Below are 14,687 nucleotides of genomic sequence, written 5' to 3'. Positions count from 1 at the left end.
ACAGTCAGGGTATACCTTTAATATGCTCCCAGATTAGTCGCTAATGAATCCTAAATCCTACCTAGTCTTCTAGTCTAATTATATATACCCTTTACTTGTGAACAATAAGCGAGTCCTGCTTATAAAACCAAAAGTGCAGAACTGAGTTTCTCAAGGTCTTAAAGTTAATAAAATGAAAAAAAAATTAACTTACTTATCAAAAAAATATATCTCTCCTGTCAAACTGGCAATTTTGCAATCAGTATTATGAATCTTATACTGCATGTCCACATAGTGGCTCCAGGCCTGGATTAGCATGGGATTGGAATGAAAGCTATATGGCAGTGTATCTTCTGATACTGATATGAGACTTGTGTTTGGTTATTGTTTTTGGTCTGTGTGTGTGGCTCACCTGTACGCAAATCCACATGCTGAAGCTCATTCCTCACAAGGCCCAGGTTGTTGGGAGCAGAGGTGGCAAAGGACAGGAAACTTGTCAGACTAACCCACTCGATCCCTCTGTGACAGGATATAAGAGACAAGTATGAGGAAAAGCAAAAGAGAGAAGGACAGAGACATAGATACATTGACCTTGTTTAGTAAGTTAAAATCCTGTCAGTGGCAATTAAATGAGTTCACAGAGATCAGTAGCAGCTCGAACACAGGGCCAGCCATATATGTCAGTCCATCCATCCATCCATTTTCCATACTGCTTATCCTATACAGGGTCATGGGGAGCTTGGAGCCTATCTCAGGGAGCTCGGGGCACAAGGCAGGGAAAACCCAGGAATTGGTGCCAACTCATCACAGGGCACAATTGCACACCCATTCATACAGCCTACAGAAAATACCAATCAGGCTACAATACATGTCTTAGGAGTGGGGGAGGAAACCAGAGCACACGGAGGTAACCCTCAAAGAACAGGGAGAACGTGCAAACTCCACACACACACAGCGTACGCGGGGTTCAAGTCATCAACCGCAGAGGTGTGAGGCAAACTTGCAAACTGCTAAGCTACAATGCCCCCGTTAGCAGTCCAACAGATGTTAACTTTCATAAAGTCCTGATTCACAATTTCATACTTGTCCATCAATTCCAAAAACGTCTATATAAGCCGATGTTCCATTAAGTTGTTCAACTTCCTAAGTAGACGTTGCACAGTAATTGGGAAAAACATTTAGTGCTCTAGAGTTACTATCTGAAAGAAACTGCAATAAGCTCTAATAAAAGTGCATTAGGGAATATTTTACTGAAAATTTAAATTTTCATTGGAGGATAAGCAGCAGACAGGACAGTTAATGACCGGGGGGTGTCAGGGATGCAGTTTTTATGCCAAAATGGGATTAGTTAAAAAATTCTCAACGGTCACCAAGATCTTGTTTTAGAGCTAATAATTAGAAATAATTCTACAAACAAAGGCAAAGTTTAAGGGCAGACAGTGTGTCTATGATATGCAGAGCTATTTCTATTGTAAGATATATTGCAAAGTTTGGGAATGTCCATACATCAGAAAGGTGTGCGCACCACAGTGATCTTGCTTCACAAGAATGAGAGAAAAGAGAAAAGTGTATCCCTTTTCCAACGACCGAATCCTTTGGGTTAGTTTTAGGTGCAGCGACAGGCCGGCGGCTGGCACACAAAAGGGAAAGAACGCTCCTCCCACGACTGTCGCTATGGTGCTGAAGAGACAGCTCCGCTTCAGCACCACCAATGTTTTGGACAGCCGGAGCCGCCGACATACACACGGTTGGAGGCTGATGATCAGCGCAGCCGCTCTCCACCATCCAGCAGCTGACAGGAGAGTATAAAAGGGCCATCCTCCACTAGCAAAGGGAGAGAGGGCCCCCGAGGTATGCATGATAATTTGTTTTGTGTCTCTTGCAGAGGATTCAGAGGGAACAGAGGATTTTGCCCCCTGGCTGCACCTGCGGTGCTGTCTGACTGCAGAACAGGATCTCAGCCGCTCGGAAATCCCCCAGCATGGCCCTGGCAGCCTTGTGGATGACAACAGAGTCCGAGCACTTCACCTCCTTTGCACCCTGCACGTTTGCCCCAGAAACGGCCTCTTGTGTGTCTGTGCTCAGCCCACCGCTAACTAGGCTCACTACACAGGTCTTTTGTGCAGTTTTTGAGATGTAGTTGGAGCGGAAATATTGGTGAAACCTGGCAACCCTGTTTAATGATATTAGCTCTTCAGGAAACTCACCTGTGCAATTATGCTCAAAATGAGTTGCTGATTGGATGCTGGATGACTGCATGATGTCGACTGTCAACTGGCTATCACGGGGCGGGTTTACTCCAAAAATTCAAGTGTGATAGCCTCTCTACTTAATTTTGTTTGAGGCCATGTGCTTATTAATGTTGGCCTGCCCCACTAAAATCTATGGTCAAGAGCCGCTGCAGCTCCACATTATATTTAACCAGCTCTAATAATCTGAGTTAAAAGAAATCTTAGAACCCATACTTTTACTTCAGAATTCACTACTACAGTAAATTTCATTTTTCAGTTGTGCTTTAAATAAAAAAAGGTCCTACATGGTTTATCAAAAGGGAGCTAACAACAGAAAGAAAAAAAAAACTTTTTTTCTTTTCACAAAAACATTCCTGTGTAAGACCTGAGGAAGAGGGGAGGAAAGGGAGGGAGGGAGGGATGGAGATCAGAGTGAGGAGCAGACGAGCGGCATGCCAGCACTGGCTAGGGCTCAAGCACCGAGTACTAATGAGATGCTAAATGGCCACATGATTAATTAGCCCACTTTTCTTTGAAATATGCAAATGATATGGAAATGAAACTCTCCATGGAATGAGGGCAGAGAACCACAAGCAACTTTTATACTGTGTGTGTTTTGGAGGGGTGGAGAGGTAGAGAGAGAGAGAGAGAGATGAATACAATATGTTTATTCAGATTCTGATCATATAATAAGTACACTACACTCATATTTATTAATAACAGTTCTACATTCCTGTAATGCTTTGGCAATACTGTACTTGTTCATGGTCATGCCAATAAAGCTTGTTGACTTGAACTGAGAGAGAGAGAGAAAGAGAGAGAGAGAGAGAGAGAGAGAGAGAGAGAGAGAGAGAGAGAGAATAATTGGATAATGTGCAAGCGAAAACATGAGAGCCAGAAAGGGAGTTGAAAAATGAGAATAAAGTAAAAGAGAGAAATAGGAATAAAAAAACCGAGACAAATCTCTCTCTCTTGCTCTCTCTCACACACACACACACACAATTGCTTATTAATGTCACATGACTGTTGAAATAATTATAGGACTCCTTATAGGACGAGCCTTATTACATTAGCAGGCAAGCCTTACTAACATGTATGAACCAACAGGATAGTAATTGGATAAAAAAGAAAATATTTTCATTAAAACGTATAAAGGTAGCATGATGGTGCAGCTTTTAGCATTGCCCCTTCACAGATCTAGGATCCCTGAGCTCGGGTTACTCTCTGTGCAGAGTTTTGCATTTTCTCCCCATGTCCACAAGGGTTTCCTCTGGGTTCTCCGGTTTGCTCCCACCTCTCAAAAGACATACAGTTAAGCGGACTGGCTACACTAAATAACCCTTTGGTGTGAACGAGGTCAAAAATTTCCATTCATGCACTTTATATACATGGATAATCCCTGGCAGTCTGGCAGACAGTTTCCTTTAATTATTATTATTATAATAATTTTTAATTTTATACATTATCAGATAATACAGAAAATCCATTAATATTAGGATGCTTTGCCTGCCAAAACATGTCAAAGTTGTGAATAAAAATAATGTTCTTACAGAATCAGAAGGTGTCTATTAAATGATTCCTTGCCCTTGGTGAGATGGGACAGTCGACCAAGGTTGTTGATGGTGATGGCACAAATTGTATACGTTATTGTATAACTTATACATAACACATGGTTAACTTCTTCCATTTTGTACATAGGCGTTAAAGACTACAAAAATGCTTAAATGGCAGACAACCCATGCTGTAGAATTGGTCTGAGGAATTAAGTGGATCCAGTCATTTGTGTGTCCTAACAGCATAATAACTGACTTGCATGAAACTGAGCAAAACTTAATTTACATATTGCTCATCACCCTTAGGTCAGAATCATTTCTCCATGTCGCAAAGTTGCAAAAAAAAATAAACTGTCCCCTCCAGGAGCACAGGAGTGCTATTGTAAGCAACAGCAACAGTGTAGATGCAGTCTTGGGGGAAGTACAGGAAGACTGCACAGCACAGAATAGGCAGCTGGTGTGCACACTGTTCCAACTAAGAGATGGGCTTCCCCTATAGGCTGTGGAGCTTTCCAGACCAACCACTGAGTCTCTTCCGTATCTGAAAGATTTTCTGAGCCAGATAAATAAGTTGAAGGCTTCACTGCTGAAACGTGCCAAGTGAACACTACATGAATTTCAAAACCTCAGAATCTCAGTATTGCTCACACCAGGGGCGTAACGTGGTCTGGGCATTCTGGGATGTATTCCCAAATAATTATCTACTTGGAGCAGTTTGTCACTACATAACTGAACGTCAGTAAAAGAAGACGGCGATGTTGTAATTTTATATCTTCAGTGAACGGAGGTGACACCAATCAGACAGTGTTTACAGGAAAATATGTTGAAATACTCATGTCTTATTGGCTGACAGCTCTCAATTCTGCCAAACGCTAGCTCACACAGTCTGTGTGAGGGAAAATGGATATACACAAGTAAAGGGGTTGAAACTTAAACACTAACATCCTCTGATGCTGAGCAAGAATCCAAGATGCGTAAATATCTACATGAGTTCCAGTTGACGTGAACATGATATGAGCAGAGCATAAGGAAAGATAATGAACTTTGCATGGCACTGTAGCAGCTAAACCCATAGCTTAGTTGTGCCTCCCCTTGGCTAGCAACACCAAACTAGCCTAGTTAGAAAAGTTTGATATTTTATCGGTCTGATTGTCCTACAAACATTGCTAACACCCGAGGCAAGTTCTATGATAAATCCAAAATTTCTGATCATGTCAGATAATGACATGACGATAATGACAGCTAAGTTACGTCAGCATCCATAAAACAAAATTTAGGCTATTATCTAAGCTGAGAAAAAATGCATGGAGAAGAATCTGGGCTCAGCCCCGGATGATTAACAGTTCAGCTAACGCCCCTGGCTCACACTACGTGACTTACATCACTTGTGATCTGGTATTTTGTACACAACATGAGCGAGTGTAGATGAGGCTTACGCACTACAAAAGATATAGACAAAGTTCACCTGATTCCCAAATCGACACGGAAATAAACTCAAGTCCTGTCCATCATATCTTTCTGGACTATTTAGTACAGAAACAAGAAGAAAAAAAAAGAGACATTAAATCTATAGTGATCCAGGCAGTGAGGATTATCTGTTCTGCAAAGAAAACTGGAGCTATAGTGCAAACAAACTATTTGCAAAGTATAAATTATTTTTATACCATGCATCACCACGAATCATGTTGCATTTACTTTCATTTTATTTCTAACAACCATTTGGATGTGCTACACAAATACATTATACTGTCAAAAGTATGTGGACACAAAACTATCACAAACATATGCAGGCCTTCCACAAACTGCTGCCACAAAATTAAAAGCACACAACTGTATAAAATATCTGTATGTTGTAGTATTACAATTTTCCTCCACTGGAACTAAAAGGGCCCAAACATGTTCCAGCATGACTATCTCCCTGTGCACAAAGCAAGGTCCAGGAAGACAGGGTTTGCCAAGCCTGGAGTGGAAGAACTTGAGTGGCATGCACAGAGCCCTGACCTCACCCCCACTGAACACCTTTTAGATGAATTTGAATGGCCACTTTGTGCCAGGCTTCCTCATCCAACATCAGTGCCTGACCTCACTAATGACCTGAATAAGATCTGGCTGAATGCGCAAATCCCAACAGCCACGCTCCAACATCTAGTAGAAAGCCTTCCCTGAAGAGTGGAGGTTACTATAACATCAAAGGAGAACTAAATACCAAATGGGATGTTGGGCGGCTGTGGCTCAGGTGGTAGAGCTGGTTGTCCACTAATTGCAGGGTTGGCGGCCAACATGCCTCCACAAGCCGAAGTGTCCTTGGGCAAGACAGTGAACCCAAAGTTGCTCCCAATGGCAGGCTAGCACCTTTCTACCTTAGAACCGCTAAGGTTAAAAGGCGCTATATAAGTGCAGAGTGCATTTATCATTTACCATGTTCAACAAGCACATAATATCACATGAATGTGATGATCAGGTGCCCATATATTTTTTGGCCATATAGTAAAGATCAGGGGTGTCCAAAGTTCGTCCCCCGGGCCAAATGCAGCCAATGGGCAGATTTTCACCTGACTATGGCAGTAGAATGTGTTAATACAGTTAGCTAAATTGCAACAGTCTTTTTGTTTGACTACACAACAAATTCATTTCTTGAATGATATTCAGCCATGGCTACAGACAAAATGCACAAAGTTAACAGTGAGAAGGGGCAATTTCAAAAGAGCTGGAAACAATTATACTTAGTACGTATACTTTGCCAAAGCAACAAGTATATCTAGAGCCATAGCAAATGCATGTGCCTTGTATGACAAGAGACTGTTGGCATAATTAAGGAATTTATAAGGAAAGATATCAGCTGGAAGATATCCTGGCAGAAGCAACCTTTTATCAGAGCAAATGGGGTGAGAACATTACTGGACCTAATAACTGGCAATGCTTCTAACCACAAAGCATGAAATCTTTTGTGAATTCTTGAAAGAGTCCTTAAATAACGTGAATCTGCAACCAAATATTAAATATGACAATCTATGACTACGTTTATATGGACAGCAGTAATCTAATAATTGACCTTACTCTGAGTAAGATAATAATGTGATTAAGGTGTTTACATGAGTCGCTTTTAGAATACTCCTGTCATGTTCCCGTTTTACATGTTTTAGAACATAATTAGATTAACAGCCCGCGTCATTACGTCACCGCGCCATCCAGTCCGACGTCCCTCCAGAATTTCACGCATCAAGATACAGTTCGTCTTCGTTATGGAACCGTGTACAGTTTTGGGTGTTTTTATTTAATTTTTTTACGAACTCTTTAAGTGCAGTTAATTATTTGTCATGCTGTACGTGCAAATAGATAACTGCTTGAAGCCGTGGGCTGTGTCCCAAACTGCGTACTTACCATCTATATAGTAGCCGAGATACATGTATATCTCCCCAATACAGGCCTACAGTAGGCAAGTATGCGGTTTGGGGTGCAGCCGAACTCTCTTGTTCTCCGTAAAATGTAAAATTGCCGTGTGTGATCGTGTCCTGTCGCAAAATGCTGTGAAAAATCTCACGACGTTTATAATGTGATTAAGGTGTTTACATGTCTGTAATACTCGTCCATAATGCGACTAAAACAGGAGTACTCCACCTGTCTTAATTCGATTATTGCTTACTTCAAGTATGACCTTAATTAGATTAAGGTAAGTAAAAATTGCTGTTTACATGGTAGTTTCTTAATTAGAGTATTGTCTTAATAGGGTTAAGAGTGGATTATTGTTGTCCATGTAAACGCACTGTATAAATATGTTAGTTTTTCCAATCACTTTTGGTTCCTTAAATGATGGGGAACCACATATAAAAAGTGCTGGAATTTGAATGTAAAGACCCTCAAATTAAAGCTGAAAGTCTGCTCATATTCATCATTTAATTTCAACTCAGAGTATTTTGATACCCGGCCCCCTTTGAAAAACGTTTAGACTCCTCTGGTGTAAATGGATGCTCAACTGGATTCAGGGATCTGCTGTGCATTTCCTCTCTGACTCTCATTGGCTGCTGTTTATCACTGTTCTTGGTATTAGTCATAGAAATGCTACAAGATTAGTCAAGAATATCAAATACGCTTGAAAATATCAGACCTTCTGAAGCAGTTCGACAGGAAAATCGGGACTGAAGTGTAATGTACATTAGAGAAGAGGTGCAAAAGCTTCATCTGAGAGATAAAGGACTATGAACAGCCTTGGTGAACTGCTGCAGAGCCTCAAAACACTCCCATCCAGAGGTCCACCCACTCCTGCTTTTATCACTCTGAGACACATTGTGCTCAGACAGAGAGGAAGATCTCTTCATTGAAAGGTGATAAAATATGGTGTTCCAGCACCAACAATGCACTTGAGCCTTAAAAGGTCAAAAGACCTTTCTATGTGAAACTCATAAAATACTCATTAAAAAAAATGTGGATTTAGAAGAAACACAAAAGACATCACTATAAAAAATCATCTAGGAAAATATTTTGTCTGAGATTCTGCTGGAATCATAATTTGCTAAAAAATAAATAAAGAAAGAAAAACTATACCACTTCAAATATAATGAGATGTTTCCTAGCCTCAGTGAAACCTTTTAATCAATGAGAACACTTGCACTCTCTCTACTGGACCATAAGATAAAGAGAGGTAACACATATAAGAATGGGTTGGACCTCCTCCTTTATCCATTCAACTGTCTGTACATTATTAATGGCAGATAACAAGAAGATTCTTTGGTTTTTGCTCATCTCTTGGCAATAGTATGTTAGATTACATAGTAACAGAAATACTTACTATGAAATTTAAACTAATCCCTCCAAACACCTTACTGTGTTATTAAAAAAGCAACCCCTTACAAGAATTTACATACACTCAATCACAATAATGATTAATTTTGTAATAAGAAATAAATGAACCACATTTTCGTTTGCACAGCAAAAATGTCAGGTGAAAATACCAAGAGATGGTGGTTTGACACAGAATACAAAAAATCAGGGGGGTTAGGGAGCTGTCTAGTAAACAGAGACTAAAAATTCAGATTTCCATTACTGTAACATTTTAAAACATATACAATTGAATAGTTCATATGTAAAAAAAAAAAAAAAAAAAAAAAAAAAGGGCACAACTGACTTTCATAGAGAACTCAGAGTTCTTTATTGACATACAAAATGGCAACAAATAGATAAACCATTTTCATTCATAGAATAATCTATAACCACGTCTACATAATGAAAAATGAACCAGTCGTCTATGCAAACAGTAATCTTGGGATGGTTGTTTATAGCATAACTAATCTGACATTTATAAACTTATATGTTAAGAACAAGTATTGAGGAATTATCATATTAGCATAATATTCATTTTAAAAATGCCTTTTGCTTTTATGCTAGGTCATGGTCAAGATGCACTTGCCCTGAGAGTTCTACATAAATAAAAATGGTAACCTCAAAGCCGTGAGCTGTAAGCAGGTGATTTCAATAATCTTAATGGGCTGCCTAAAAAAAAAAATTAAAATTAAAAAAATAATCACATTTCTACACCCACTCTGCACAAGCCTGAATATGGATAAGATCTCTGGCCTGTCTACTGGTGTACCTTTGAAGCTTAATTTACCGTCACTGAAGAGGCCCCAGTGTCGTATAACAGCCAGATTGTATTAAAATCAACTCTGCACCTTTGAACACATTCTCATCATGAATGAATCATCTGTTACAGATTTTAAAAACCTTCTGACTGAATTTGGCAGCAAGGTCTAATGTAAGGTCACAAACCAATGCCACTGCTGATGCACACAAACAATGAGTGTTGTGGCAACTAAAGAATCGATTACTTTTCTCACAATGCACACCAAAGTCCATTCTACACTGAAATGACAAATAATATCTGCAGAATGAGGCCAAGGGGAAAAAAAAAAACAACAACAAAAAAACACCACACTACTACACACAACTAGGCCTGATATTCAATTCTTTTGCTCTTTGTACCACTGATACCTGTATCAGTGTGACAAAACAAAACAACAATTACACTAATGATATGCCTTTGCCTGATAGCTGTCATTATGCATTTAATTACATCAACTGAATTTTATTAATTGATTAAATATATTAAACAAACTAAAGATTTTCATATGAAAAGATTACCTACTGTAACACACAAGCTGTAATATCTGGCTCTAACGTGACTGACTACTTCAACACAGTGATTAATTTAAAACATACTCTGCGTTAATGATATACAGACTCATAAGCAAGTGCTTTTGTGCAGGACAGTAGACAACTGCAGTAAGCTATCCACTCAAACCAAGACTTTAACACATTGACACACAGAGCTTTGTGTCTTAGTCTTTTGCGTTTTTTTTCCCTCCTCTGAATAGGTGTTTTTTCTCATTTCTCATGAAGGGCATTCATATTCTGACTTGGTGACTTAAGTCTAAAATTACATCAATATTTACATAAGCGTATTCAGAGATAGCTTAAACCCATGCTTAGGATGCACCATTCCAGTGCCAACCACTAATATTGGCACCGTTGGTAAATATAAGCAAAGAAGGCTGTGAAAAATTGTCTTTAATGTTTAACCTTTTGATCAAAAAATTCACAAAAATACTCTGCTCTCATGGATATCAAACAATTACAAACACAACACAGTTTTATCCAAAAAAAATATCTTTGTTAAATATGTGTGCCACAATTATTGGCACCCCTATGAATTCATATGAGAAAAATATATTTGAAGTATATTCCCACTGATATTTAAAAAAAATAAAAATAATAAAAAAATTGTGCACCTGTATAAATATAAGGGGTATAAATATGAGGTAACACACAGGCCAATTTCCCTTAGTCATTCATAATGGGTAAGACCAAGAAATATAACTGATGTGCGGCAGAAGGTTTTGAGCTTCACAAAATGGGAAGTGGCTATAAGAACATAGAAAAAGCATTGAAAATGCCCATTTCCAACATTAGCGCAATAAGTAAGAACTTCCAGTCAACTGGAAATGTTATGAATCAACCTAGAAGATGACGTGTGTCTATACTGTCTCAACGCACTGTGACGAGGATGGTTCGAGTGGCCAAAAAATCTCCAAGGATCACAGCTGGAGAATTGCAGTTGCAATTGTTAGTTGCATTTTGGGGTCACAAAGTCTCCAAAACTACAATCTGAAGTCACCTACATCACCACAAGTTGTTTGGAAGGGTTTCAAGAAAAAAGCCTCTACTCTCAACCAAAAACAAACTCAAGTGTCTCCAGTTTGCCAGACACTACTGGAACTTCAAATGGGGTTGGGGTCTATGGTCAGATGAAATCAAAATAGAGCTTTTTGGCAATAAACACTAGAGGTGTTTGGTGCACACAGAGAGGTAAGCCATATGGAGAAGTACCTCATGCCCACGGTTAAATATGGTGGTGGCAGCACTTTTATGTTTCGGGGCTGTTTTTTTTTTTGCCAGACCTGGACCTTTTGTTAGGATACATGGCATCATAGACTCTATCAAATATCAACAGATATTAAAAGAAAACCTGACTACTTCTGCCAGTCTACCATCTGGTTGGCTTTTCCAGCAGAACAAAGATCCAAAACATACATCAAAATCAACACAAATATGGTTTACTGACAATAAAATCAAGGTCCTGCCATGGCCATCCCAGTCTTCTGACTCAGAAAACCTGTGGGGTGACCTAAAGAGGAGAGTCCACCAGTGTGGACCTCAAAATCTGAAGGATCTGGAGAGATTCTGTATGGAGGAATGGTCTCAGATCCCTTGCCATGTATTCTCAAACCTCATCAGGCATTATAGAGAAGACTCAGAGCTGTTATCTTGCCAAAGGGAGGTAGCACAAAGTATTGACTAAAAGGGTGCCAATAATTGTTGCACACCTATATGTAACAAAGATTTTTTTGGGGGATAAAACTGTTGTGTTCGCAATTGTTTGATATCCATTAGAGCAGAGTATTTTTGTGAATTTCCTTAACAAAAGATCAAAAGGTTAAACAATAAAGACAATTTTTCACAGCCTTCTTTGCTCGTATTTACCAAGGATGCCAATATTAGTGGATGGCACTGTAGATCACACCTCTGAGGCTGCTGATTTTTGCTTGACCACGGGCTTTAACGATGAGCAAATATATAGACTAGGGAGATTATTTATATTTATATATATATATATATATATATATATATATATATATATATATATATATATATATATATATATATATATATATATATATATATATGAATGAATGATTGAAGACCAAAATAACTTTTTATTTCCCTTTGCAGCCAAACGTGATAAAATATAAATGTACAAAATAAATCTAAATCAAATAAAATAAATCTAATAGAAATCTATATTACTGTATAGTCCTAGTTGCAACTGTCACATTATTCACATTAAAATGTGTTAACTTAATAATATTGCTTCCACTCTCCTTATTTAGAATAACGAAGGTGGAAGAATAGCACTTGACCCAGCACTTCCTATTATTTTGCATTTATTAATTTTTGTGTACATCATGTTCTGACAGTTACTAATGCGCACAACTTAATGAAGCCACAAGATACTCACACTGTGAAATCGCAGATTGTGAGCAGGATGTAGGCCATTTTATCACACTTTTAATTCACAATTATGATTTGTCCAAGTAAGAAAATAATGCTGGAGCTCAGTAGGTCAACGTAGAAAGTGAAACATAATGAGAGAAAGAGTGAAGAAGGGAAAGAGTGAGGGAGAGAAAGAAGGAGTGACTGAAAATAAAAACAAGAAGAGGCAAGGGAGAATGAAAGCGAGTTAGAATGAGACAGTGACAGACAAATAGGTGAGGGGAAAAAGGAATAGAGAGAGAAAAACAGAGAAAGAGAGACAGAGGGAAGGAGATTGTGTGAAAAAGAGAAAATATGAATGGCAGGGAGGTGATGTGCTTGACAATATGTCTACTTAATATGTATTATTTTCACTATACATTGATCAGCCATAACAGTAAAACAACTGACAGGTGAAGTGAATATCATTGATTATCTCATTACAGTGCCACCTGACAAGGGGTGGTATGTATTAGGCAGTAAGTGAACAGTCAGTTCTCAAAGTTGATGTTTTGGAAGGAGGAAAAATGAGCAAGTGTAAGGATCTAAGGGACTCTGACAAGCGCCAAATTGTTATGGTTAGACGACTGGGTCAAAGCATCTGCAAAACAGCAGGTCTTGTGGGGTTTTCCCAGTATGCAGTGGTTAGTACCTACCAACAGTGGTCCAAGCAAGGACAACCAGTTAACTGACTACAGGATCAAGGGCACTCAAGGCTCACTGACGCGCATGGGGAGCAAAGGCTAGCCTGTCTTGTCCGATCTCACTTGCTGTCTAATATATCCCTCCCCTTAACGTGTCACTGTAATGGGATAATCAATGTTATTCACTTCACATGTCAGTGGTTTTAATGTTATTGCTGATCAGTGTTTATGTCACCAGAATCTAAACAGAATATACTTTAATATTTTTGGATATTAGCCAGGAGGGCTTTAATTGTGTTCTCTCAGACTTGCAAGATCCATAGCATTAGCAATAAGCATATTAAGCATTAGTCCATCAGTTAAAGGCATAGAGCTGAGTAACTGGCTGCGTGTATATTATCACTAATGAGACAGAGAGACAATAATTGGTGTTTATTTCTAATCAATGTCATAACAACTTAATTGATTCAATCTCCCGCATCATTATGAGGGTGAAATCATAGCTTCACCCATTAAGAGGATGGTAATTAATGAGACAAAGGCTTGCTGATATGCCGCTGCTCCACACATGAGCACTAACTCGAGGATTAAGCTTATCATGCTAAGGCTTGTTCAAAGAGTTTATATTGTGGCAGAATGCCAGTGAAGTTTTTGAATCTTTTATCTGTGCTACAATAGACTTAAAGGAAAAAAACAGTGAAGAAAGTGAAGTTCTACATCTGAGGTTAATTAAACATAAAAGGTGGTGTAATTTTAAGGATGTCAGATCCAATTTGGAGTGTCTATGAAAATGTTATCAAGTGGGGCTCCCGAGTGGCACAACAGAAAAAGCTTTTAAGGGACGTGATACCACAGCCAACTATGACCGGGAGCCAAAATAGAGGGCAAAACTGGCTGTTCTTTCTTGGTGAAAGGGATAGCATACTCTGTGAGCTCATGTATGTGGAAGAGGGTGGATAGCACTTTCCTCCTTCATGTGTCTTGGATGAAGCACGTGGGGGGGATGGGAGATGCCAAACGTAATTCTTGGTATCAAAATTTAGAAACCAAAGTACATTAACACTAACATTTAAAGATGACTAAATTAACAAAGACAACATTAATAAAAGTGTCTAGCAATATAATATATTTCTTTGTCTATGTGATATTTGTAATAATATTACAGAAGAAAGATATTTTACAATTTATGTTTATTCATTTGGCAGACAGGTTTATGCAAAAGGATTTACTTCACTTGTAACTTAATGTACATGGAATTACTTTCATTCATATATATATATATATATATATATATATATATATATATATATATATATATATATATATATATATACACACACACATTATATATATATATATATATATATATATATATATATATATATATATATATATATATATATTTATTTATTTATTTATTATTTTTTATTTTTTTTACAACTGAAACAAACACGTTTTGATTTGAATCGTCCAAAATTTTGTTCTTTTTCTAATGAATGCGGCGTTTATCAGCACATAGTTCAGCAGGGAAGCACTGAGACCTGCATTTCTGTGTGAGTGTGTGTGTCTGGAGTTGAAGGGATTAAGAGGGTGGAACAACAGAGATTGAGTTTACCCTGGTATACCTTCATTATATCCCAAACCATCATAATGTAATATCAAACATATACAAGCGAGGAGTAAAAATAAACACAAAC

General features: G+C 38.3%; 1 protein-coding gene across 1 annotated transcript in view; it reads right to left on the bottom strand.

Moving 5' to 3' along the window:
* The window catches only part of wdr11 (WD repeat domain 11), a 132,182-nt gene that overhangs the window by 71,034 nt on the left and 46,461 nt on the right, over window positions 1-14,687 (bottom strand). The window contains exon 12 of the mRNA XM_053620578.1: window positions 392-498. Within this exon, the coding sequence (XP_053476553.1) occupies window positions 392-498 (107 nt within the window). The remainder of the gene's footprint in view (window positions 1-391; window positions 499-14,687) is intronic.

Source organism: Ictalurus furcatus, chromosome 3 (assembly GCF_023375685.1).
Source record: "Ictalurus furcatus strain D&B chromosome 3, Billie_1.0, whole genome shotgun sequence".
Classification (NCBI taxonomy): domain Eukaryota; kingdom Metazoa; phylum Chordata; class Actinopteri; order Siluriformes; family Ictaluridae; genus Ictalurus; species Ictalurus furcatus.
Note: the sequence above shows the minus strand (reverse complement) of the source record. Positions and strands in the feature narration are given on the sequence as shown.